This window comes from Syngnathoides biaculeatus, chromosome 6 (genome assembly GCF_019802595.1).
Source record: "Syngnathoides biaculeatus isolate LvHL_M chromosome 6, ASM1980259v1, whole genome shotgun sequence".
Classification (NCBI taxonomy): Eukaryota; Metazoa; Chordata; class Actinopteri; order Syngnathiformes; family Syngnathidae; genus Syngnathoides; species Syngnathoides biaculeatus.
The window spans coordinates 6,594,137-6,621,823 of record NC_084645.1 but is presented as its reverse complement, the minus strand read 5'-3'; the positions used below and the strand labels follow the sequence as shown (position 1 = coordinate 6,621,823).

The 27,687-nt window shown below is 41.4% G+C and overlaps 1 protein-coding gene and 1 long non-coding RNA gene across 3 annotated transcripts in view; one reads left to right on the top strand and one right to left on the bottom strand.

The window, feature by feature from the left end:
• LOC133501627 (uncharacterized) overlaps nt 1-4,943 on the bottom strand; it is a 72,203-nt gene extending 67,260 nt beyond the window's left edge. For both annotated transcript variants that reach the window (XR_009795226.1, XR_009795227.1), the window contains exon 1: nt 4,582-4,943. This is a non-coding gene — a long non-coding RNA (uncharacterized LOC133501627). The remainder of the gene's footprint in view (nt 1-4,581) is intronic.
• Nucleotides 4,944-5,118: 175 nt separating this feature from the next.
• herpud1 (homocysteine-inducible, endoplasmic reticulum stress-inducible, ubiquitin-like domain member 1) lies at nt 5,119-27,098 on the top strand. The gene is made up of 8 exons (XM_061821399.1): nt 5,119-5,502; nt 9,246-9,323; nt 11,443-11,520; nt 17,481-17,659; nt 18,561-18,671; nt 22,943-23,317; nt 24,817-24,931; nt 25,776-27,098. Exons 1-8 carry the CDS (start codon nt 5,350-5,352, stop codon nt 25,959-25,961), a joined length of 1,275 nt encoding a protein of 424 aa, XP_061677383.1. The 5' UTR covers nt 5,119-5,349; the 3' UTR covers nt 25,962-27,098.
• Nucleotides 27,099-27,687: the final 589 nt, after the last annotated feature.

Genomic DNA, 27,687 nt, shown 5'->3' with positions numbered 1-27,687 from the left:
GATGATCTCTCTCACAGTGGACATGCACTTAAGATGAAAATTTCAGACCCCTCCATGATTTCTAAGTGGGAGAACTTGCAATATAGTAAGGTGTTCAAATACTTATTTTCTTCACTTTATGTCTCTGTCAGTTTTGCACATCGAGAGACTGAAATTATTGCCCATTCTTCCTTGCGAAACAGCTTGAGCTCAGTGAGGTTGGACGGAGAGCATTTGTGAGCACCAGTCTTCAGCTCTGCCCACAGATTCTTGATTGGATTCAGCTCTGGATTTTGACTTGTTTATTCTAACACCTGGATACGTTTATTTGTGAACCATTCCATTGTAGATCTGACTTTATGTTTTGGATCATTGTCCTGTTGGAAGATAAATCTCCGTCGCAGTCCAAGGTCTTTTGCAGACTCCAAGAAGATTTTCTTCCAGAATATTTGGCTCCATTCCTCTTCCCATCAATTTTAACCATCTTCCTTGTCCCTGCTGAAGAAAAGCAGGCCCAAACCACGAGGCTGCCACCACCACATTTGACAGTGGAGATGCTGTGTTCAGGGTGATGAGCTGTGTTGCTTTTACGCCAAATCTCATTTTGCATTGTGGCCAAAAAGTTGGATTTTGCTTTCATCTGACCAGACCAGTTTCTTCCACATGTTTGGAGTGTCTCCCAGGTGGCTTGTGGCAAACTTTAAACAAGACTTTTGATAGATATCTTTGACAAATGGCTTTCTTCTTGCCACTCTTCCATAAGGCCAGATTTGTGTAGTGTACGACTGATTGTTGTCCAATGGATATACTCTCCCATCTCAGGTGCAGATCTCTGCAGTTCATCCAGAGTGCTTATGAGCCTCTTGGCTGCAGCTCTGATCAGTCTTCTCCTTGTTGGAGGTGAAAGTTTAGAAGGATGGACGGGTCTTGGTAGATTTGCAGTGGTCTTAAACGCCTTCCATTTCAATATGATTGCTTACACCGTGCTCCTTGAGATGTTTAAAACTTGGGAAATCTTTTTGTATCCAAATCCGGCTTTAAAATTCTTGACATCAGTATCTCGGACTTGCCTGGTTTGTTCCTTGGTCTTCATGATGCTCTCTGCACTTTAAACAGAACCCTGAGACTATCACAGAGCAGGTGCATTTTTACGGAAACTTGGTGGATTCTATTTATCATCATAAGTCAACATTGGACCATTCAGAGATCCTCAATGAACTTCTCGAGTGAGTTTGCTTCACTGAAAGTCAAGGGGCCGAATAATATTGCACGCCCCACTTTTCAGGGTTTTTTTTTTGTTAAAAAAAGTATAAAATATCCAATAAATTTTGTCCCACTTCACAATTGTGTCCCACTTATTGTTGATTCTTTACAAAAAATGAAAATTTGATATCTTTATGTTTGAACCCTAAAGTGTGGTTGAAAGGGTAAAAAGTTCAAGGGGGCCAAATACGTTCAAAAAGCACTGTTTATTGCATCCAAGAGAGCAGGTGGAAAACTGGTAACGCTAGAAGTTTAGGGGCAGGGTTTAAATTATTTTACTATGGAGTGGATGAGAAGAGAAATGCAGTGGGGTTTATTTGAAAGGAAGAGCTGGCTAAGAACGTCTTGGAGGTGAAAAGAGTATCAGATCGAGTGATGAGGCTGAAATTTTAAATTGAGGGTGTTATGTTTTCAGTAATATGATGAGGGGCTATGCCCCGCAGGTACGATGTGACCTAAAGTTGAAAGAGAAATTCTGGAAGGAACTGGATGAAGTTGGTTTGATCATCCCAGACAGGGAGAGAGTTGTGATTGGTGCAGATTGTAATGGACATGTTGGTGAAGGAAACAGGGGCGATGAAGAAGTGCTGGGTAAGTTCGCCAGCCAGGAAAGGAACTTTGAGGGATAGCTGGTGAAGGACTTTGCAAAAAGGATGGAAATGGCACTAGTGAATACTTTTTTCCAGAAGAGGCAGGAACATTGTGACCTACAAGAGTGGATGTAGAAGGACACAGATAGATTACACTTTGTGCAGACGATGTAATCTGAAGGAGGTTACTGTCTGGAAGGTAGTGGTAGGGGAGAGTGTAGCTCGACAGCATATGATGGTTATGTGTAGGATGACCCTGGTGGTGGGTAGGAAGATTAAGAAGATAAAAATAGTGCAGAGAACCATGTGGTGGAAGCTGAGAAAGGAATAATGTTGTGCAGCCTTTCGGAAAGAGCTGAGCCAGGCTCTCGGCGGACAGATGGAGCTTGTGGAAGATTGGACTACTACAGCCAAGGTGATCAGAGAGACAGGCAGGAGAGTACTTGGTGTGTCTTCTGGTAGGAAAGGGGAGAAGGAGACTTGGTGGTGGAACCCCAAAATAGAGGAAGTCATACAAAGAAAGAGGTTAGTGAAGAAGAAGTGGGACACTGAGAGGACCGATGATAAGCGAAAGGAATACACTGAGATGCAACATAAGGCAAAGGTAAAGGTGGCAAAGGCTAAACAAGAGGCATATGACGACATGTACACAAGTTTGGACACGAAAGAAGAAGGATCTCTCCAGGTTGGCCAAACAGAGGGATAGAGATGGGAAGGATATGCAGCAGGTAAGGGTGATCAAGGATAGAGATGGAAATGTGTTAACTGGTGCCACTAGTGTGCTAAATAGATGGAAAATGGTTTATTAAATTGTCAGTGTATTCCCAAATGAAGATGATCCAACCTTCTTTCACATGCTAATTTCACACTTTTTAAATTTGTCAGCCAATTCCATCATGATTAGGGGAGGAGACTTTAATCTCATATTAAACACACTAATAGATCACTTGAATTTTAAGAATAGCAAACAGCTATAATGTTCAAATTTATTAAAGCAGTAAATGGATGACTTTGGTCTCCTTGACATATGGAGGCTGAAAAAAGACATAAAAAGAGAATACCCATTTTTCTCGTTCATTCACCAGTCTTTCTCAAGATATTATTTCAAACAACTCAGCAGCTCAAAGGATTACTCCAAAAATGCATCCAATCATCGTCAGTGTGTCATAAGCACGAGGCACAGGGCTGGACCCAAATGCAGGACTCCCAAGCAAGGGCATAATGTTGAGAGTGGTTTTATTCCAAAATGAGGTCATACACGATTTAAGCAGTCTGAGAATGAAGAGGCACAAAAACGCGAGGCTACAGGCAAGGTCCAAAATCATCAAGCAAGGTCCGATGACTCTGAAGCAAAACTTGGAAAAGTGAACAAAAAACATCACAACACTATGAAGGCACAGACTTGCAGTGACAAGTGAATGCTCTACACAAAATTTGTGAACTTGCGCATAGTGGCAAAGTATCCCAAAATGCAGTCATGCAAACACAATGAAATGGGAAATGCCAATGACACATTCAAAACTTAAATGCCTCATTTTATTATTGTCCAATGTTGCCGCCGAGACGTGATCGTCAGGCAGCTGGGGATAGGTCATTGCCGAGGCATGGTCATCAGGTGGCCGTGGATCAGTCGCCACCGAGGCGTGGTCGTCTGACGGCCGTGGATCGGTTGCTACTGAGGCGTGGTCATCAGGCGCCCGGGGATCGGTCGCCGCTGAGGCATGGTCCTCAGGCGGCCGAGGGTCTGTCACCATTGAAGCAGGTGGCAGCCGAGAATTGGTCGGCGTCGAGTTCTGGTCTTCAGGTGGCCAAGGATTGGTCCCCGCCAAGGCGTTATTGTCAGGTGGCTGTAGGTCGGTCGCCGCCGGAGCGTGGTCATTAGGCGGCCGAGTGTCGGTCACCAGCATGACGTGGATGTGAGGCAGCAGCTGAGGGGTCACTGCCAGGACAGGTGGTCATGGAGGGGTCACCACTGAGTCAGGCGGCTGTGGAAGGGTCACCGCTGAGACCGGTGGCCGAGGAAGGGTCAACACCAAGGCATGAGCGAGAATGGGCTGCGGCTCAGTTGCCACTGAAGCGTTGACGTGGATCGGCTGCAGTTCTGTCGACACCGTGGCGTGGACGTGGATCGGCTGTGGCTCGGTCGCCACCGAGGCGTAGATGTGAATCGGCTGTGGTTCGGTCCCCACCATGTCATGGACGGGAATAAATTGTGGGTCGGTCGCCACCGATACATGGATGAGGGTCGGTTGTGAATATGTCGCCAGAGAAAATACAAGGGGACTCGACCTGTTTCCCTATGAAAATGTGTGGCACATTGTGAAGCATAAAACATGACAACGGAGACCCTGGACTGGTGAACATCTAAACCTGTACATCAATCAAGATTGGGAAAGAATTCCACCCACAAATCTTCAACACTTACTCTCCTCAGTTTGTAAACATATTATTTCATATTGCATATTTCAGAGAGAAAAGGCTGCTAGAACGGCCCACAGAACTTCAAGTCTCCATTTGTGGAAGAATGGGCCATACAGGAGCTGTCTTATATATGTCATTGCAAACAAAATCTTTGTATAAAGTATTAAGTAAATACCAATTTGCGTGATCAATACTTTTTCTCTCTGTCACTTCACATTACACACAACTTAATTCCTCATTTTGTTAATTCTTACATCTCGTGAAATGTTTGTGTTCAAAGAGCACATTTGGGCATATATTTGAGAACAATAGTAACTTCTCTACTTACTGAAGCTGCTGTGTGTAGATTCATCCACTTTCTGTACCACATAAACTCGCAAAAATGTAGTAGTTTTGGGGGAAACAGTTCTCGATTAATTATTTACAATCGGGATATTAAAAGTACTCTTTTTTTTCTTTTTTTTTTTTTTTTTTTTTTGCAAAAGTAATTTTTTTCTGGCCCTTCAAAGATGATGCAACATGACTGACGTCGTTTACATAAAGTACAGTAATATCTTCGTGCCGGTCGCAGAAGAGCCTCACACGCTTTCGATTTCCACTTGTGCAGCATTTTCCCGGAAATGTTGTAATTAAAGACCATTTCTTGTAACCTTAGGTCACTAACAAGACGTAAAAAAAAGTCATTCATCTGATACCTTGATAATCTCAGGCTAGAATTTGACCATCGATTCAGAATAAATAATTAATGCACCAAATCGGCGACGGAAAACAAAATCTTTAAAAGTAGTGCTTGAGTAAATAGACGATCTTTTTTTTCTTTAAAGACGATAAACGCATGCTCAGTGGGGGATAACCCCACGTCCGAACGCGTTGACCAATGAGAAGCGGCCACACTGCTTGTTTGGCAACAACATTTACGCTGCTCGGACCTGAAACGCTATTAACAGTCCAACTGTTGTATACAAGTTTTGATTTTGACGGAAAACAATCTCCTTCGTTTATTTTTTTTTTGTGACCGTGCGACCGAGTTCAACGTACAGCTTGCTACTATATAGAGTCGTCGTCGAAACTTAAGCCCCAACGTGAGAAGTGAAAAATGGACGTGGAGGAGTCTCGACAGAATACGATAACTATTCTCGTAAAAACACCCAGCCAGGCTGTGGAGGACCAAACAGTCGAAGGGGTCCATCTGAACTGGACGGTGAAAGACTTGAAAACACATCTGTCGGTGGTTTATCCGATTAAACTGGTGAGTCTTTTGAGGCTTTGGCTAACAGCGGAAGCTAACTCAGTGTTGGAATGTCAAGACGAGCTGGTTGAAGCCAGTAAGCAGCCGTTGCCAAACACTTTCAGCCTCTCCCAAGTACTGGGGCATCCTAATTAAGATGATTTAATGTCTTATTTTATACTAAATACATATGACAACAATATCAAAGTAGGCACAGATTACAGATTTTTTGCATATGCGTTGTACCGACCAGGAATATTATTACTTTCAAAATCAGATGTTCAATTACAGTAAAAAGATTTGTAGAGCAAATGATGACGATGTTACGCAGTTTTGATTGACTTTGGCAGAGACTTACTAACTGCACTGATTATCTTCTTTGAATTTGGCAGTAGTGTTGTCTATGAATGCACTGCACCTAAAGCTGTCAAGTTTAACACATTTAGATGCATGAAAGATTTAAAATATTCGATACTGGTATCGGGCAGCAGGGTGACCGACTGTTTAGTACACCTGCGTCAAGATTCTGAGCACCCGGGGTCAGATCTGGTCTAGACCTTGTGGCATTTACGTGTTCGACAGGTTCCCCTCCCACATTCCCAAAACCTGCATGGTAGGTTAATTGACCATTATAAATTGCCCATAGTTGTGAATGTGACTGTGTTTATGATTGAAACATTTTAAAAAATCGGGCGCTCCTCCCTTGCATGTCTGCATTATAACGTGCAAGTGGTCTGATTTTGTGATATAATATACAGTATATTCCTTAATCAATGATGATTAGGAGAAAGGTTGATATTCTGTGCATCCAAGAGAGCAGGTGGAAAGGTAGTAAGGCTAGAAGTTTGGGAGCAGGGTTTAAATTATTCTACCACGGAGTAGATGGGAAGAGAAATGGAGTAGGGGTTATTTTAAAGGAAGAGCTGGCTAAGAATGTCTTGGAGGTGAAAAGAGTATCAGATCGAGTGATGAGACTAAAATTTGAAATTGAGGGTGTTATGTATAATGTGGTTAGCGGCTATGCACCACAGGTAGGATGTGACCTAGAGTTGAAAGAGAAATTCTGGAAGGAACTAGATGAAGTAGTTCTGAGCATCCCAGACAGCGAGAGAGTTGTGATTGGTGCAGATTGTAACGGACATATTGGTAAAGGAAACAGGGGCGATGAAGAAGTGATGGGTAAGTACGGCATCCAGGAAAGGAACTTTGAAGGGCAGATGGTGGTGGACTTTGCAAAAAGGATGGAGATGGCTGTAGTGAACACTTATTTCCAAAAGAGGGAGGAACATATAGTGACCTACAAGAGCGGCGGTAGAACCACGCAGGTAGATTATATTTTGTGCAGACGATGTAATCTGAAGGAGGTTACTGACTGTAAAGTAGTGGTAGGGGAGAGTGTAGCTCGACAGCATAGGATGGTAGTATGTAGGATGATTCTGGTGGTGGGTAGGAAGATTAAGAAGACAAAGGTAGAGCAGAGAACCAGGTGGTGGAAGCTGAGAAAGGAAGAATGTTGTGCGGCCTTCCGGAAAGAGGTGAGACAGGCTCTCGATGGACAACCGAAGCTCCTGGAAGACTGGACGACGACAGCCAAGATGATCAGAGAGACAGGCAGGAGAGTACTTGGTGTGTCATCTGGTAGGAAAGGGGAGAAGGAGACTTGGTGGTGGAACCCCATAATACAGGGAGTCATACAAGGAAAGAGATTAGCGAAGAAGAAGTGGGATACTGAGAGGACTGAGGAGAGGCGAAAGGAGTACATCGAGATGCGACGTAGGGCAAAGGTAGAGGTGGCAAAGGCTAAACAAGAGGCATATGAAGACATGTACACCAGGTTGGACACGAAAGAAGGAGAAAAGGATCTCTACAGGTTGGCCAGACAGAGGGATAGAGATGGGAAGGATGTGCAGCAGGTTAGGCTGATTAAGGATAGAGATGGAAATGTGTTGACTGGTGCCGGTAGTGTGCTAAATAGATGGAAAGAATACTTTGAGAAGTTGATGAATGAAGAAAATGAGAGAGAAGGAAGAGTTGAAGAGGCAAGAGTGAAGGACCAGGAAGTGGAAATGATTACTAAGGGGGAAGTCAGAAAGGCATTACAAAGGATGAAAAATGGGAAGGCAGTTGGTCCTGATGACATAGCGGTAGAGGTATGGAAGCAATTTGGAGAGATGGCTGTGGAGTTTTTGACCAACTTATTCAACAGAATACTAGCGGGCGAAAAGATGCCTGAAGAATGGAGGAAAAGTGTTCTAGTTCCCATTTTTAAGAACAAAGGGGATGTTCAGAGCTGTGGGAACTATAGAGGAATAAAGTTGATGAGCCACACAATGAAGTTATGGGAAAGAGTAGTGGAGGCTAGACTCAGGTCAGAAGTAAGTATCTGCGAGCAACAGTATGGTTTCATGCCTAGAAAGAGTACCACAGATGCATTATTTGCCTTGAGGATGCTCGTGGAAAAGTACAGAGAAGGTCAGAAGGAGCTACATTGTGTCTTTGTGGATCTAGAGAAAGCCTATGACAGAGTACCAAGAGAGGAACTGTGGTACTGCATGCGTAAGTCTGGTGTGGCAGAGAAGTATGTTAAAATAGTACAGGACATGTATGATGGCAGCAGAACAATGGTGAGGTGTGCCTTAGGTTTGACAGAGGAATTTAAGGTGGAGGTGGGACTGCATCAGGGATCAGCTCTGAGCCCCTTCCTGTTTGCAGTGGTAATGGATAGGCTGACAGATGAGGTTAGACTGGAATCCCCTTGGACCATGATGTTCGCAGATGATATTGTCATATGCAGTGAAAGCAGGGAGCATGCAGAGGAACAATTGGAAAGATGGAGACATGCACTGGAAAGGAGAGGAATGAAGATTAGCCGAAGTAAAACAGAATATATGTGCGTGAATGAGAAAAGTAGAGGGGGAAGAGTGATGCTACAGGGAGAAGAGATAGCGAGGGTGGATGACTTCAAATACTTGGGGTCAACAATACAGAGCAATGGAGAGTGTGGTCAGGAAGTGAAGAAACGGGTCCAAGCAGGTTGGAACAGCTGGCGAAAGGTGTCTGGTGTGTTATGTGACAGAAGAGTGTCTGCTAGGATGAAGGGCAAAGTTTACAAAACAGTGGTGAGGCCGGCCATGATGTACGGATTAGAGACAGTGGCACTGAAGAAACAACAGGAATCTGAACTGGAGGTGGCAGAAATGAAGATGTTGAGGTTCTCGCTCGGAGTGACCAGGTTGGATAGGATTAGAAATGAGCTCATTAGAGGGACAGCCAAAGCTGGATGTTTTGGAGACAAGATTCGAGAGAGCAGACTTCGATGGTTTGGACATGTTCAGAGGCGAGAGAGTGAGTATATTGGTAGAAGGATGCTGAGGATGGAGCTCCCAGGCAAAAGAGCGAGAGGAAGACCAAAGAGAAGGTTTATGGATGTGGTGAGGGAAGACATGAGGGCAGTTGGGGTTAGAGAGGAAGATGCAGGAGATAGGCTAAGATGGCAAAAGATGACACGCTGTGGCGACCCCTAACGGGACAAGCCGAAAGGAAAAGAAGAAGAATATTCCTTAATCAATCTGCTACGAAATTAAGTAAATGAACTGCGCATATTTCTATGATTCGACACTCTTAAATGTCGCTCTGAGGGAAACCATAATTACATTGTGACCCATGACGAATTTTATTTTCGCACCCCTGGTTTAGAACCTACCTACTTAGGTTGTAGTAAGTACTGTACAATTTATCATATTCTTTTTGTTTGTTTCCATTAGGCTGAGAGTGACCAGAGGCTAATCTATGCTGGCAAACTTCTACCTGACTATTTTCACATAAGAGAGCTCTTTGGACAGGTATGTATGAGTTAGTACTGTATTTACTGGACGACAGCACACCGCAGTTAACAGGTCGTGCCCACTCTTTGTGGCGTTTAGTTTTTTTGGGGGGCAGGGGAGAGTCCTCAGTGTACGACCGAGATCCGTTCCTCCATTGGCGACATCACCCAAATTTCCGCATAAGTCTGATTTCACTGTTAGTCAAAATTTACAATGACAGCTGGGCTTGGCTCCAGGTCTGTGACCCTTGTGAGGCTAAGCAGCTCAGAAAATGGGTGGGTATGGGTACTTATTAAAAATTAAAAGATATTAAAATTAAAAAACAAGATGCTTTACTTAGCATTACAGCGAGAGGGGGATGGTGCAGAATGGGGGGAGGCTGTCCTTAGCTATTGCTTAGGAAGCATGTACAGGTAGCCCTTGCTAGGGGTAATTTCCTCCTCAGCATCCTTGCCTTTCTGCCCTTTCAAAGTTAAGAAAATACGCCATGCCTTTTCCCTTAATGATCATCAGGCTGATATTAGGCCTACGTTGATTCAGATCCCCAATCCATAACGCAAGTGATATTTCCATCTCAGCAACGATAGAAGAATGTTGCTTTGTTTTTTTATTTCTTCACAAAAAAGTTGCTTTGTGAACATTGTATCCTTCATAGGGGCGAAACCCTTCACGTGCACCAAAATATGGGCTTTCTCCTTTATATCGTCGGTGTCACTCCTTTCGCCAATCTTTTTATGATGTTAAGCTTCGTTTCCATGGTAATTGCTTTTCTTTTGGCTGGACCAGCTTTGCTAAAAAATCCGGCTTTCTTCTTTTGGGCCATAATGTGTAAAAAGGTGGGCGAAAATGGGAACGATACTCCTGCCACACAGATAAGCAATATCGGATGTGAATTTTCCGCGGATTCGCAGAATTCCGAGTTTTTTCAGCTGAAAATGTTATTGTTGTGAAACATGTAGATTTGTTGAGAATTTTTTTCTTTACTACGGCATACATATGTTATCGAATGGTCTGCACGTTTTCCAGTATGGCGAAAATCTTGGAACGAAACCAGGGAAATTGATAAAAACCAAGGGGTAAAAAACGGTTTCAGATGGGCATGGCTCGAAAAAAGTGTAAACATGCTGATAGGAACGAAAACGGTATCAACGTCTAACCGAACACATACAAAAAGTGGACGTTCCCGGCAAAGTGCTGTGCACTCTTGTGTTCCAATAGGAGCAAAAAATATCAAGGAGCATATCCAAACCAGGAAACACAAAGGTAAGTTGAATGTAAATTTCTCAAATATTATATAATTGACAACTGGTAATACGATTAGGCCTATCTGTAGGACTGGCCCTGTAAACCACGCATTTTAGCGCTCACTTTTATATTTCATGATCTCTCTCTCTCATATTGTGCACTTATTTCTGAAGTATAACTTGTGAGTGCAGTAGCATATTTGATAAAAAGTTTACTCAGTCTACATTTTTATGTTTGAAGTTTGGCAAAATCATTTTGGTTGTTTGGACTCATATTTTAAGTTTTCAAAATATTATGATTTCCCTGTATTTACACTATTAGAAGTAACCAGATGTCACCATTTAACAGTATGTTTTATAAAAAAAATCTCGTGGCCAAAGGGGTGCGCACCTCCCTTTGCATTGTTCTCAAATGAGCCAACTTGGCAATATAAGTACTTCTTGGTAATTTGAGATTGAGAAGAATAATTCCTATCTGAAATGACGCAATCGCTACACGGGTGTGTGTGTATTTTGGTTCGGCACCATTCATCATGTTTAATGCCAGAATCCATCAATATTTTCTGGTCTTTTCAGCTGGTATTCTATAGAATGATCTCTTTAAATATCTGTCTCGTCTGTTGTGACAACCAACAGCACAACAGGTCCCAAGCAATTTGAAAAATCTGCTCTGGTTCAATGGCTACCGCAGTGCAGAACAGCTAGGTTTGACCGGCAATATGGCGCCGTGCAATCTGTGACGTCACGTGCATGAGCTCTATACTATGTGCAACATAATCAGCCCCAAAGTCTTTGATATTCAGTTGGTATTTCCATGATGAAGAGAATGTAACTCAGTGAAATGGAAAAAAAATTTAAACACCGGTGCCTAATTTTTCTCTTTGCCTTTTCAGACTGATACAATTCCCACACTGCATCTAGTCTTTTCTGCTAAAATGCAACCCAAAGCACATCTGGGAGCAAGACAAAAGGTGAGAAAGTGTAACATTAGAGTAGCGGTGTGTGATTTTGTAGAGCCATGGGGAGAAATCTAAATTTGTCTTAAATTGTGCGATAACGATAATTTGGTGATATTCTTTAAAAAAAATTGTAAATCTCCACCTAGATCCCAGGACATTTATTGATAGACACTGTGTTTAAGAACAACAGCGCTTATTTTGTAAAGTGCTTTATATGCCAACTGCAAAACATTGCACAAAAATATTGTATGGCAATATTTACCTATTAATAACTTTGTTCTGGCTGATACAGGAGATTATGCAAAGTGAAGTTGGCACAACAGTATTTTAACTGAGATTTTGTTACAAATCAAAAATAATTAAGAATACATAAATATGTAGACCTAATAAAATATTTTGAAGTAAATATTTTTTTGTCACTACAGCTCGTACTGAGATACAAATTTGGGTAGAACATTGCAGAAATAAATGGAGCTGGTGGTCTTCTTTGTCTTTCCTCTTGCTTTGTTGTATGGTGTTGGCTAAATGACTCGAGTTTTCTGCTGGTGTCCAGATTTATCTATTTTTCTTCGACGGTGGTCATGCTTGTGGAATATTGTTTGGTTGCTTGCTTGTTTTATGTATAGTCAGGGTTGGGAGCATTATTTTGGAAATGTATTCCGATATAGTTACCTTTGACGATATGTGATGTCATGACCCCAGAATCTTTTTTTATTCTTGGGAACAACTTTTAGTAGCTGGTATTGGTGATAGTGTTTAAATATTTAAAGTGGTGGGTGATCGGTGATGTGGAAATGAAATGCATACTTTCGTTGTAGCCGTAGGGCTATGGAAGCTAACGCCGTTGCAAGCCCCACCAGCAGTCGGGATGACTGAGTTTTCTTTGTAAATGTTACTCAATATTAATAAATCCTCCAATAAATAGAAAATCAAAACAACACCATCCATTCTCATTTTTTTCACTTTTAAACTGGCCACTTGGGGAAGATAGCTTGTACATCCAGTGGCCTTTGTCATATTTCTGTTGGCCAACAGAAAAAACGACCGTAGGCTCGGTGGAATATTATGCCCAGTCAGAAAAAGAAACATTTAAGGATCCAGTGGCCAGCGAAGTGTGGTCTCCCTGAGCCATATGACATAAGTAGTGTATTTGCACATTTATTTAAGACCAACACTTTTAGTTTACAATAAGTCTCTGAATTATTTTAAATAACATGATGTTGCTAACCAATGATGACAAAAGTACTTCTTACTATTAATGTGACTTCTTGTGCTCCATACGTGATGCAGGAATTGAGACTTCCATCCGTGGATTGTGAACGTAATTCAATTTGATTTGCCATCATGATGGTACGTTGGTGAACAGTTCTTGCCGACAAAGGCATATCTTTTTTGGTTATCTTGTCTTTTTGTGAAGTGGGCAAAATGTTGATTGGCAATGTCAAGTACGAATGCTTTTGGCATACTCCCCATCTGTGAATTTAAACACACAGCAGAACCCTCCCTCTCCACAAAAGCTGTCCATTCTTGTTTAAAACTTCAGTACTCATATTTTTTTTCTTTGAGCCACCTTTGTCAAAATTTTCCAAAATTAGTTGTTCCGACACGATCGGGTTCAACCCATCTGCGCCTGTGGTTAGTTAGCTAGTCAGGCTCCGCGTCATTCCCGTCCGAAGATCCATCCAAATATTCACCATTATTTACACCCATAGGTTAAAATCTGTATGGACATATTCCTCCGTCTTCCTGATCAACCGATACTGCTATTTCTTCATCAAATGATAAATCTGAGAAATCAGCACTGTGATTGTGCATTCCTTTGTTTGCGCGCGGGATACGTCACTTCCTGTTTTTAAGTCATGTGATCTCGTAAAAATAGTAAAAAATGGCGCTGCTCATGCAAAAATGTGATTACTGGGATAAAAGAGTGCATTAAAGTTATTTGCAATGTTTTACAAGAATTTTTTTTTTTTTTTGGATGATATGCTTATATTTATAATGGACTAACTAGATAATCATCGAGGTAAGCTATCACCGTTGTATTCCTTTTAAAAAGCTCCTCACTGGCAAGGCCCCAGGGGTGAATGGTTTTACCTGGAGTACCTAAAGGCTCTGGATGTTGTGGGGCTGTCCTGGTTGACATGGCTCTGCAACATCATGTGGACTTTGGGGACAGTGCCTTTGGATATGCAGACTGGGGTGGTGGTCCCCCTTTTTAAGAAGGGTGACCGGTGGGTGTGTTGCAGCTACAGGGGGATCACTCTCCTCAGCCTCCCTGGTAAGGTCTATTCAGGGGTGCTGGAGAGGAGGGTCTGTCAGGAAGTGGAATCTCAGATTCAGGATCGGCAATGTGGTTTTTATCCTGGCCATGGAACAGTGAACCAGCTCTGCACCCTCACCAGGATCTTCAGGGGTGCATGGGAGTTCGCCCAACCAGTCTGCATGTTTTATGGCCTTAAATTTAGCTCCTGTGTGTCAAAGACAAAGAAAAGGAGGAAAGTGGATTCTTTGGCAAAAAAAAAAAAAAAAACAGAGGAATGCACAAAGCCTACAACTGAGTGTAGAGACTTTGGATGTTGGGACGATGACGGGAAAAGCCCAGGAGTTGAGCCAGCCAATCCCAGGGCACATAGAGACAGACAACAGTCGTACTCATAATCCCACCTAAGGCCAATTTAGAGTCCATAATTAATGAATATATTTGGGGATGTGGGAGGAAACCGGAGTGCCTGGAGAAAACCCACGTAGGCACTGGGAAAACATGCAAACTCCACACAGGCGAGGCCAGGATTTGAATCCCGGACCTCAGAACTGTGAGGCCAACAGTCTAACCAGTTGCACACCCGTGCTGCCTCCTCGTTTATCTTCATGTTTAATTTATTTATTTTATTGTTTTTTTTTTTTTTAAAGATGGTTGCGAATATTGATTTTTTTTTTTTTTTTTTTTTTTTTTTTTCTCTAATTGAAATTGGCCACGGGGGCATCTGTGCCAAGGCTGGGGCCCAACCTCAGATGGTCGTTGCCTCCAGCGGCGCTGAGGTAAAATGAGTTTGAGACCCCTGTTTTAAAGGAAGAGCTGGCTAAGAATGTCTTGGAGGTGAAAAAAGTGTTAGATTGAATGATGAGGCTGAAACTTGAATTGAGAGGGTTATCTATAATGTGATTTGCCCCACAGGTAGGATGTGACCTTGAGTTGAAAGAGAAATTCTGGAAGAAACTTGATGAAATAGTTCAGGACAACCCAGCCAGAGAGTGTTGTGATTGGTGTAGATTGTAATGGCCATTTTGGTGAAGGAAACTGCATCAATTAAGAAGTGATAAATATGGCATCCACGAAAGCAACATTGAGGGACAGATGGTGGTGGCCAAAAAGGATGGAAATGGCAGTAGTGAACACTTTTGTCCAGAAGAGCCTGTAACATGGGGTGACCTACAAGAGCAGAGGAAGAAGCACCCAGGTGGATTACATTTTGTCCAGACGATGTAATTTGGAGAGAGTACTGACTGTAAGGTGGTGGTAGGGGAGAGTGTAGCTTGACTGTGTAGGATGAAGATTAAGAAGTCAAAGGTAGAGCAGAGAACCATGTAGTTCAAGCTGAGAAAGGAAGAATGTTGTGTGGCCTTTCGGAAAGAGGTGAGACAGGCTCTCAATAGACAGGAGGACCTCCCGGAAGACTGGACTACGACAGCCAAGGTGATCCAAGAGACAGGCAGGAGAGTACTTGGTGTGTCTTCTGATAGGAAAGGGGAGGCGGAGACTTGGTGGTGGAACACCAAAATACAGTAAGTCCTATAAGGAAAGAGGTTAGTGAAGAAGTGGGACACAGAGAAGACTGAAGAGAGGAGTTCCGATGTAGGGCAACGGTAGAGGTGGCGAAGGTTAAACGAGGAATATGGCGACATGTATACCACAGGGATGAGAATTTTCCACCGATCGGCAGATTTCTGAGTTTTTCAGACCAAAATGACCATTCTTGAGATAAGCGCAAATCCGTTGAGAAAATTTCTGGGAATGATAGGGGTAGGGTATCGTGCGCCTGCCTCTCGGTGGTGGGCTCCGAGCTGCAAATTCAGCTCAGTGCTAGCACAACCACGACTATCATATGCCGTTCTAACTTGCTCGGTAGTGTAAATATTTGCATTTTGCGACATAAACATTAAAACTTGTTTGCGGCAGATTACTCGATTGGACAACAGAGTTATACAGTATAACGATCCAATCGTGTTAGTGGTTAATAGAGTTTCACCATTGCCATGTGCATGTGTTCTCGGTTCTCAGAAATCGCAGTGTAACTTGTTAGTTAGCCAAGTAATGGCGCGTTGGACTTAGCGCGAACTGAGCGACGTGGTGTTCAAAGTTTTTCAATGGCAAAAGTGTTTAGGAAAAAAGTATGAAGATCGAGCGAGGGCAATTGACAAGGATGCTGAAATCAAAAACTGTTTCAGACGGGCATTGCTTGAAAAAAGTGTAACCGTGCAGATAGGACCAAAAACGGTATCATGTTTAACTGAACACATACAAAAAGTGGACATTCCCGACAAAGTTCTGTGCACTCTGTGTTCCGATAGGTGCAAAAAATATCTAGGACCCCCCCACCCCAACGACAGACATTTTCTGTGTTTTTCAAAATTGGTCATTCTCAACCCTGACCTGGTTAGACAAGAAAAGAAAAGGATCTCTACAGGTTGGTTGGCCAGACAGAGGGATAGAGATGGAAAAGATGTGCAGCAGGTAAGGGTGATTAAGCATAGAGATGGAAATGTGTCGACTGGTGCCAGTAGGGTGCTAAATAGATGGAAAGAATACTTTGCAAAGTTGATGAATGAAGAAAATAAGAGTAGCAGAGGAAAGTGGGATGGACTAGGAAGTGGCAATGATTAGTAAGGGGAAGGTTAGGCACTAAAGCGGATGAAAAATGGAAAGGCAGTTGGTCCTGATGACCTACCTTTGTAGGTATCAAAGTTATTTGGAGAGGTGGCATTTTTGACCAACTTCTTCAACAGAATACTAGCAAATGAGAAGATGCCTGAGAAACAAGAAAGTGTGCAAGTTCCCATATGAAGAACAAAGGCAATTTGCAGAACTGTGGGAACTATCGAGGAATAAAGCCAGCCATTAGGGGTGGGGGGAGACACGAAATCCTTCAGCATCGTGAAAGCACACATGATATCCATCATGGTCTCTAAGCAAACCAGAAATTAGGAAGGGTAGGGACCATTCGTCTGATTGTCCGATTGCGGCAAAAAAGAGAATGTGTACAGCTGCAGTAATGTGGGGGGGACATCAATGGATTAACAATAGTTACCGCCGTAAATTACGCTAAATTATAATAATACATCACGATTTCTGACGGGAATGTTTGTTACAATATATCGCTGGTTTGTTGCCACCAACGCCGACTATGTTGAACTAAACTTTCTGCATTTTCAAAACATTGCGGGTATAGACCGTTCATGTTGATTCCAGTGCATTTAACTTTTCTTCAGATAAAGTTTGTCAGATCAAGAATTTTTATTGATGAAAAATTTAAATACCGTTTTATATCACGTTCTACTAATATCAGTTGAAATTGGAAATGAACATTTCTAAGTTTGAAATTTTTGTTTTCTATTTTAGTTATTCTTTTGTTTTTTTTTTAATTTACAGTTATGTTACATTAATCCAGTAAGTTATTTTAAGGTCTTGAGATTCCATCCCTAATCACACCCGCAACATTATCTGCGGGCATGACTGACCACACACTTTTCAAATGTGAGTGACTGCAACATGTACTTGAGCAGTTTAAGGATATGTTTTTCTGCACAAAGAAAATTTATTTTGGCTTATTGTAGTCTTCAAGAGTCTTCCAGCTTGCTTGTTAATTTTTTTTTTTTTTTCGTTTTTTTTAGTCTTAGTCTCGTGTTATGGGGATTCCCCTCTGTTTTTTAGACCAACTTTTTCATGCCTTTGGTGTTTGCATGTCTGAAATTAGGTTAAAGAACCAGCCCAGCAGCATCCCTTGATTCCAAGCCCCACACCGCCCCCTGCTTCAGCCAATATAACAGCAGATCTTAGACAGAGGAGGCAGGCATCTTCAACTTCAGCTGCTACGTCAATGAACACACACACGCCACCATCACTCCCAGGAGTTCGTGCATTGCCTGACACACTGTAAGAAAAAATTGACACCGTATTTTAGGTTGGTTTTTTTTTTTGGGGGGGGGTTTATTTGGAGCAGTGTCTAACACTGGGGAACAATTTAAAAAAATCTGTTAAATTTTTATGCTGATTAAATCTAAAATTGCCATCCTGATTCCATAATTGCAGTCAGTTTTTTTCTAGCATGTCAAGTTTTTTTTTTTTTTTTCCTCCAAAGTTGATGCTACAGATAGCAAACTTGCCATCTCTTTACGTTTGGACAAATCTACAGCTACACGGCAACTTGTTTATGTAGTCACAATTGAGAGAGTGGCGTGAGAGGTGTTTATAGCTCCCAATCGGTCACTACGATCAATATCTGCAACCAGAAAGCTAGCATATTGGGAATTAAGATTTGTATCATGGATTTTCCCAATCTTGTAACCCTGGGCATGCCATTTGAAATTCTATTTTGTTTTATGCTATTTTGTTTTTGTTTTCAAAGCTTGTAACAGGAGTGTATATTTCATTTGTTCTCACTTTGTTCAAAATCTTGACATGATTGGAAAAAAACGAGATCAGTTCTGGATTCCAATCTCAAAAATTAAACAACCAGCTGTCAGACATAAATGGACAAAAAAATTGTTCCCTAGTGAATGAACTGCAAGGAAGTTGTATTTGTAAGATGGATATGAAACAGGTGTTGAAACACACCACTGACCTGGTTTGCATCCTAGCAGTTGTTTCATGTCAATTTGAGCCTTGTTTAAAATACATATTGTAACTTTTGTTGTTATGCGCTCTCTTTGATTTTTTCATTTTATTTTATTTATTTTTTTTGGCAAAAGGTGGGAAAAGCTCAAAATGCATTTGGTGATATGGGAGATAATAATAGCTAGCAACAATAATGTAGGACTCTCATTTCTTCCTACAGGCCTGGAACACCACAGATGACTCAACCAGCATTTCCAGGCTACTCTCTGTACAGCCCCCAACAACTTATGTGGCTCCAACATGTCTATGCTCGACAATATTACATGCAATAGTGAGTATATGTTTTAGCATTTTAAACAGAACATTTGTTTTTGCAAACATTGTCTTAAGTGCTGGAAATTTCCTTGTTCTGAAATAATCAGTTTAATCATTAAATTGGGGCCACCATCTTGCATGATATGTATGCAGGATATTCCCAACGATTGATGGTGTACCTGTAACAACAGTGGAGAAACCCTTTAAAAGTGCACATTAACTTTACTGCTACACAGTAATCCCTCATTTAATTGCACATCATGTTGCAGTCAGCTTTACAGGGGACCATATTATCCGGACGACAGCGCTCACAGGTTTATAGGCCGCACCCACTCTTTTTCGTGTTCCCCCTCCCCACCATACATAAGCCCCACCAGACCATATGCTGCAGATCAACTGTATATTGTACGCTCTGGTATGTTATGAAAATTAGATATTCACACAGAGACTTTGTAAATATTTACATACCTTGTTTCCAAACAGTGACTGCAACAAAGCAGTAAATTACTCAAGTATAACAAAATACTAAATTTGTTTTGATTCATCCTCCTCCTGTTCTCTGAAACCACTAAAGTATTGGGGTTGAACAGCCTCAGAAAATCTCACATTATCATTTCAGTCTGTCGCTCTCAATGCCATTTTCATCTCGCATTATCACTGAAGTTGTGCTGTTCTCCTCACATAGCAGTCCAATCTTTTAATCCATTTGTGATAGTTGATTCTTTCATGCTGTTCCACACGTTTAAAATCCACTGGAACAGGTTAGCATGCGGCCACTTTTTGTGAAAGATTAAATTGAATATTTTAAAAATACTGTAATCTCTCATTTTTCATGGCTAATTTGGACCGGAACCATCAGTGAAATGTGAAAAACCGCGAAGTAGGACCACCCCACTGCCTCAGGAACTTTGTGTACGTGTATGTGGGTACCACAATGATTAAAATATGAAGAGTTTGTTTTCAAAACGCGACATGGGCATTTTTTTCAGATTTACAAAACTCGCGCCAAAATTATCCAGCTCCGAATAGTATAATTTTGGCGCGAGTTTCGTAAATCTGAAAAAAATGCCTATGTTGCGTTTTGAAAACAAACTCTTCATATGTAAAGAGTATTTATACTTATTTGAGACTAAGTTTACAACAGTACACATATTAAATCTTTAATTATAAAACCTTTGTTAACCTTTCCTGCAACGGTCACCTGAGTGTGGTAGTGAGACTCGGGAGACGCCTTGGCGGAACAATAATGGTATGAAGTACCGGTTTGCTGCTCGAAAGGCTTTATTGTAAGGCTTTAAACACTTGGCATCAATGTGTCCTCTCTAAAACACTACTCCTCCCTGGTCCCCATCATTTAACTTTCACTGCACACATTAGCAACAGCTCATTTTCTGTTTCTATCTCTTCTCACATTCGCTGCTCCACACGCCTGTGCAGTTATCTCTTCTCTCTCTCTCTCTCCTCTCTCTCTCTCTTTCTCTCTCTCTCTCTGTCTCTCTCTCATCAACATTGCATTGCATTCTGAGAGAGGTAAAGAGGCTTGTGTTGGTGGCCACACTGACTTTTTCTCCAGAGAGGCTTGTAGAGGCTTTATGTTCACTTACCTGCATTATTGCCCCACATGCTTTTTTGTAAACATGGTCCTTGAAGAAGAAAGTATGCAAAGGTGTCTTCTTCCAAAAAAGGCCTGGTTCATCAATCTTAAAAACCTGCTCCCACCCTCCCTCAACGAGGAGGTTAGGAAACTCTGATAAATTTTGTCACTTTTCTCAGCTTCAAAATGGTTCACCTTTCTCTCATAAAAATCTCTTCATTTGCTGTGAAGCATATGATGACAAAGGGTGTTTCACACGTGAAACCCAAAGCCCAAAATAAGCACCACTTTTACTCACTTGAAAAGTTCATGGCTTCAAACAATGTGTCCTCTCGTGAGTTGTTTACATCTTTTTTTATTTTCAGCTTATCCCATTAGGGTCGCCACAGCGTGTCGTTTTCTATCTAAGCCTATCTCCTGCATCTTCCTTTATAACACCCACTGCCCTTATGTCTTCCCTCACAACATCCTTTGATCTTCACTTTGGTCTTCCACTCTCTTTTTGCCTGGCTGCTCCACCCTCAGCACCCTGCTACCAATATACTCACTCTCTCCCCTCTGGAAATGTCCAAAGCATCGAAGTCTGCTCTCTCAAACCTTGTCTCAAAAACATCCAACTTTGTATGGAACTAACTCTAACTCTAACCCTAACCTTCCTCTAATTAACCTATTTCTAATCCTATCCAACCTGCTCACTCCTAGAGAGAACCTCAACATCTTAATTTCTGCCACCTCCAGTTCTGCTTCCTGTTGTCTCTCCAGTGCCACCATCTCTAACCCATATATCATGGCTGGCCCCACCACTGTTTTATAAACTTTGCCTTTCATCCTAGCAAAGACTCTTCTGTCACATAACACACCAGACACCTTCTGCTATCTTTTCCAACCTGTTTGGACCCATTTCTTTTTTTTCTCCACAGTTCTTTACTACATTTTAGATGTAAAACTATGAAATAAAAATACAACTTTTGCCTCAGTCTTTTGATCTTTAAACCCAGATCCATCCATCCATTTTCTGAGCGTCTTATCCTCATGAGCGTAGTGGGAGTGCTTAAGCCGAACCCAGCTAACTTTGGGCAGAAGGCAAGGTAACCCTGAACTGGTTGCCAGCCAATCACTTGGCATGTACAAACGAGCATTTGCACTCAGAATCACACCTACAGTGAAGAAAATAAGTATTTGAACACCCTGCTATAGTGCAAGTTCTCCCACTCATGGAGGGGTCTGAAATATTCATCGTCGGTGTATGTACACTTTGAGAGAGAGAGATAATCTAAAAAGAAAAATCCAGAAATCACAATGTATGTCTTTTTTTTTTAAACTATTTGTGTGATACAGCTGCAAACAAGTATTTGAACACCTGAGAAGACCAATGTTAATATTTGGTACAGTAGCCTTTGTTTGTAATTACAGAGGTCAAATGTTTCCTGTAGTTGTTCACCAAGTTTGCCCACACTGCAGGAGAGATTTTGGCCCACTCCTCCACACAGATCTTCTCTACATCAGATAAGTTTCTGGGCTGTCGCTGAGAAACACGGAGTTTCAGCTCCCTCCAAAGATTTTCTATTGGGTTTAGGTCTGGAGACTGGCTAGGCCACGCCAGACCCTTGATATATTTCAGTCCTTGGTTTTCCTGGCTGTGTGACGTGCCGGTTTAAGCAGGGGAACCTTCCGTGGCATGCATGATTTCAAACCACGACTTTTTGGTGTATTACCAACAGTCACCTTGGAAACGGTGGTCCCAGCTCTTTTCAGGTCATTGACAAAGTCCTGTCGTGTAGTCCTGGGCGGATTCCTCACTTTTCTAAGGATCATTGAGACCCCACGAGGTAATATCTTGCATGAGGCTCCACTCTGATTGAGATTGACCGTCATGTTTAGCTTCTTCCATTTTCCAATGATTGCTCCAACAGTGGACCTTTTTTCTCCAAGCTGCTTGGCAATTTCTCCGTAGTCCTTTCCAACCATGTGGAGTTGTACAATTTTGTCTCTGGTGTCTTTGGACAGCTCTTTGGTCTCGGCCATGTTACAAGTTTGAGTCTTACTGATTGTATGGGGTGGACGGAGGTCTTTATGCAGCTAACGACCTCACACAGGTGCATATGATTCACGATAATACATGGAGTGGAGGTGGACTTTTAAAGGCGGACTAACAGGTCTTTGAGGGTCAGAATTCTAGCTGATACAGGTCTTCAATTATCTATTTGCAGCTCTATCACGCAAATAAATCGTTAAGTCATATATTGTGATTTCTGGAGTTTTCTTTTTAGATTATCTCTCTCACAGTACACATGCACCTACGATGAAAATTTCAGACCCCTCCATGATTCCTAAATAGGAGAACTTGCAATATAGCAGGGTGTTTAAATACTGATTTTCTTCGGTGTAAGGGGAATTTAGAGTGTCCAATTACTGCATGTTTTTTGGATGTGTGAGGCAACCGGAGTACCCAGCCAACAAAAGACGCTCCGCCGTGCCTCTCTTCAACTCCTATATTTCCAGCATAAAACAAAAACGAAGAATTGTTTGTCCCAACACTTCTGTATTTGACAATAAGAAATAATTGATCGCTACTTTCGAAATGTAATTTAAGTTTTTTTCTGGACTGTAACCCATGTGAAAAAATAGTTTACTGTACTTATAGGTTGGTGCCAAGTTTGACTTGTTCTGATCATACTGTGTTCTACTATCAGCCAAGCAGCTATGGCAGCAGCTGGAGCCGGCCCCTCGATAGCACCTGCAACTGTTGGCCATCACCCTCCTGTACCTGCCCACCAGGTACCTGTACCAGCACCCATGGCCAATCAGAACCCCATCGACAATCTGCAACCAGCCAACCCGAACCCAGCACAAGATGGTGCATTCATTGATGCGGGCGTAGCCAATCAGAACATGCGAATGAATGCTCAGGGTGGCCCTGTAGTGGAGGATGAGGAAGACATGGAGCGAGACTGGTTGGACTGGTTGTACTCCGCTGCAAGACTTGGTGTGCTGCTAATGATTGTGTACTTCAACTCCAACCTCAGTCGCTTCCTTCTGGTGATGGGCACCCTCTTCCTCATGTACCTGTGAGTCTACTCCGTTAATCGTATCAATGCAAGCACAGACATTCTGTTTTATAATCCTAAATTGTGTTAAATTATCACATACTGTAATTTTTTGTGTATTATATGGTCTCAAGTGCAACACATACAAATTTGACCCTATAAATCAAGCAGTCTTCTGTCCATACATAATTAAAGACAGAGGTTTACATCCTGTAGAAATACACATTTCATTTTTTGTGTCCTTCAGAAGTCAAAACAGACTAAAACTCTCCCATTTCAGTAAGGATCACCCAACTATTTTTGTTAAAATGGCACAATATTTTTTTCTTTTAGAGAATTTTATGTTTTCTTCAAAATCAAAAGTTTACACACACAAAGTATCATGTCTTTAAAGATCCTTGGGGAAACCCAGATTATGAGGTCATGGCTTTGGAAACCTCTGATAGGTCAACTGACGTGAGTTAATTGACGGCACACGTGGAGATGTATTTAAGTCCACAACTCAGAATCATCTTTATTGGCCAAATATGAAAGAAAACACAAGGTTTTTATCCCCGGCAGTCTGTGCCACCCTGGTACGACATTCAGAACAAACAAACAAGAACAAAGAACAAGAGATATTCAGTTAATCCTGGTTATTCCTTATAAGAGTCACAGATGTGGAAGATGCAAAGTCTTCTTCGTTTAGGACAGGTAAGAGATAAGTGTGTCAGGCTTGTATACTGCCTTCACTACAGTGCCTTTACCCGTTCGCGGTTCCCGTTATAGGCCAGTGCAATGACAGTTGTGCAAAGGGGGCAGTTTAAAGTTTAGTCTAGGGTTTAATCTAATTTGACTTAAGACAGCAAGACAAAAAAAAGTTTTTACACAGTGTGTATAAACTTCCGGCTATAAATAATAAATGATGATGATAAATAATACATTTTGCTACAAGAAATAGTAACAATATGATTGTTACATTTTATTTCATGTAATTAATATTGACTCACTGATGCACTCACAACTCAGTGCTTTAACATTGTGGCTTTATTGCTGTATAAGACTACAGGATTTAAGCCCCATATTGGCCCAATTAGCAATCATGGCAGATTTCCCAGATTGACATATTTGACGAGAGTGACAAAATGTCTTGTATTGTGTACAAGGTCGGGCATCTGAATTTTAGTGATCCCAGTTCCTTATTTCAATTCCAGGTCTAAATGATTCTCAATTCTGATTCTTTTAGGAGCTTGAGTCAAAAAAAAAAAAAAAAGTTGGCACATGACTTTTTCTCAATCAGAACTGGAGAAAAAGTCAGTGTGGCCAGGTGTCTTCTTCATGGGTGGCTGTTAACACGTTTGATTAGCTTGATCATGTGCTGGAAATATTTTTGTATTATATAACCAAACACCGAAGAATCGTTTGGTCTCGTAATGAGACATTTGGCTCGTACATTTTCAATTTCATGTTCTCAAAAGGTCCTGAATCTCATTTTGATTCAAGTTAAGTAAAAACATATATATTTTTATTTTTTTGTACAGTCACACTACAGGCCGGTTACCCTTTAGATGGCGAGAGCAGATCCAAGGACCCAACCACCTGCATCCCCCTGAAGTTCAGCACAACGAAGAAAATGAGAACATAATCCCTAATCCTGTGTGTTAAACTACGGTTCATGTTGACTTGAAGATCAATATAATTTTAATTACAGTGGTACCTCTACTTACAAGATTTAATCCTTTCCAGAACTCGTTTCGTAATGTGAATTTTTTTGTGTTAAAGCGCATTTTACATGTAAATAGCTTAATCCATTCCATGCCCCCCCAACCTCTGGCCACCAAAAATAAGAACTCAGAAGTACATAATGTAAAAAATAAATTTTCAAATATTAGGTTCATTTACCTTTGGTGTTAGGCGCCGATGGGATGAGATGCATGCCTGACAAGCAAAAGGCATCATGGGGAATGGAGGAGGTGGCAGATTTTGACAGCAGAGAGAAAACATACCTATGAACGTACACACGCGCACAACTTAATTCCACGAAAGATTCTTGGGGCCCATGGTGAAGAAAGATAGATACACTTGCAAAAATACAAACAAAAATGTGTGACAGCGCTAGGGTGATTCTTTGACAGTTAAGTGTCCAAGTGAGTCAAAAAGCACCGTGGGTAAAGATTGACATCCCTGCTAGCCAATGGGATGCCAGGAAGATGCTATGGCGATAGCCAATTGGAGAGCAGGTCTCTCACGCCACCCAAACCAAGATACACAATGTTTCCGTTCAGTGGAATTTGGGGAATCCAATGCCTAGTTTTTTCATTTCGTATCCTGAATTTCCCTTGTAACTAGAGACAAAATTTGCCAAAAGAGATGTTTAGTAACATAAATTTTTCGCAAGTAGAGCAGTACCACTGTACGCGTACTATTATATTGTTTTTATTTAATAATAAAAATGATCATAATTATTACTAATGTTAATATTACTGTCACATCTTGTCAGGTCGCTGAGCTCGCTGAAGGACAGAGGGACCTCTCCGCTGATGCTGAAGAATCAGTTGAACGTGAGCCAGCGACAGCTGTTTTGGTTCCTCCTTACAGGGTGTCTGTCATGTGGACAGCCTGGGTCTTTTTCAAAACATTTTTCTCCTCGCTCATACCTGAGGTTCCTCAGGACATGGCCAACTGATCTGCTCAAACAGATAATCCCCATGCAGACTTGAGGCAAAGTTAGGCATGGAGTGGTTCTTTGTGACGATGAAAGGGGAAAAACTTAAACTTGTTCCAAAACAGCAGCATTATGTACATGGGTTTGAGAGACTGGAGCTGGCCTAGTGGCACAGAATGTTGGACGGGACCAGTCATGTAGTTCTATAATAAAGAAAAGGAAATAGATCATTCAAATCCAACCTAAATCCTGTATACAAAAGCACATTTATCATGTTATTTCAAAATGAGATGAAAGTTCCACACTGATTTGGGTTCATGCTTCACACTGTCTTGTGATGCTTCAAGCTGTTTAAAAAAAGTCTGGGCATTGGCCTTTCCATTTCTTTGAACTTAAATTTCTCATTCACAAATGTGCAAAAGTTAGATGGTGGGGAAAACTGAGGTAAGCTTGTGTAATTTTGCTGTATGCTTAAATGATCAGATGCAATTGCACCATGTATTGTGTGCATAGTGTGGAAGAAAAGATTTTGGATGAAGTTATTTCATCACCTTCAGAATTAATCAAAGGAGTTTAAAGTGACAGGTTGACTGACTGGATACATAAATGTACTAAATCTCCACAAAGAAGAAATACTAAAATGCAAGTCATCAGTCCATCATGATTCACAGGATACCCTCTTTTACAAAGACTGCTACTTTTTGTCTTCTGAAAATTCTGTTGGCATCATGAAAGATATTGAGTGTGCGTGTGCGCGTGCGTGTGTGCGCACAGGGGTTAATTATTAAATCGGTTATTTACTGTATAACTGGAAGAGACTGAGATTTGACGTGAAATGGTCTCTTGAAATTGAATTGAACTGTAGTAAGTATAGGCGGGAAATGTTATTAAATTACAGTATTTGAACACCATAAGTAACAGGTTTCAACTCTCTTTACAGCATATTCTTTGTCATATCTTGTTGCCAGGTACTTGTGATCATCTACTTTTTGGGGGCATACAGTTATCCTCACTTATGGGATTTATAACATGGGGAAGGAGAAGATTGTTCCCATTGTCACTATGTACAGTATATATGAATATTTAGGAACTGGCTCAATGAATTGTTTTGTATATTGGGAATACTTGCAATAAGATGAAATAAATAACTTAAATGTGTCAGTGTTTGTTTCAGATGAGTCACAGTTGTGGTTGTAGTTAATGTTGACTTCCCTCAAGGAGTACAAAGTTTTTTGCCCCTCAGGTTTAAATACATGAACTTTCCAGATCAACAAAACCAAAGCATGATAAGTATTTAGACCAGGGGCGTGATCTCTAGTTTGAGTGCCCCCAGTGTGAACATTGGCTCTTTCACGTGATGACATCGACAGAAAGCCCCGGTGTTCACTCCTCAGTATAAGACTGGATACTGAGGGTGTTTAGTCTGTAATTAGTCATTAGTGGCAGTAGTGACCAACCTCTAATTGAGCTCGTGCACCTACGTCATAAAATCACATGATTTTTGTTTATGTCGCCACATTGGCAGTCAAACAAAGCAGTGTTGCAAGTTAATTCCATTGAGATGAAACGAAAATGTCTTATAGCACAACACCCAGTTAGGTTGTCTGACACCGTTAAACATTTAGAAGGTGATAATAAACAAAGTCACATGGAAATGTTGGAGACACTTGACATAGAGGATCCATATTTAATGTTGAAGTTGTTTTCGCCAACAAGAAATTTGACGGGTAATTGGCTTCCGCTTGTC

What these genes read in the sequence shown, in the direction of transcription:
- herpud1 (XM_061821399.1), top strand. Translation starts at nt 5,350, where the DNA reads ATGGACGTGGAGGAGTCTCGACAGAATACGATAACTATTCTCGTAAAA. An exon ending in CGACAATATTACATGCAATA is followed by an intron (nt 18,672 to 22,942) that starts GTGAGTATATGT and finishes TTCTACTATCAG; the next exon opens with CCAAGCAGCTATGGCAGCAG. An exon ending in AGAACATAATCCCTAATCCT is followed by an intron (nt 24,932 to 25,775) that starts GTGTGTTAAACT and finishes ACATCTTGTCAG; the next exon opens with GTCGCTGAGCTCGCTGAAGG.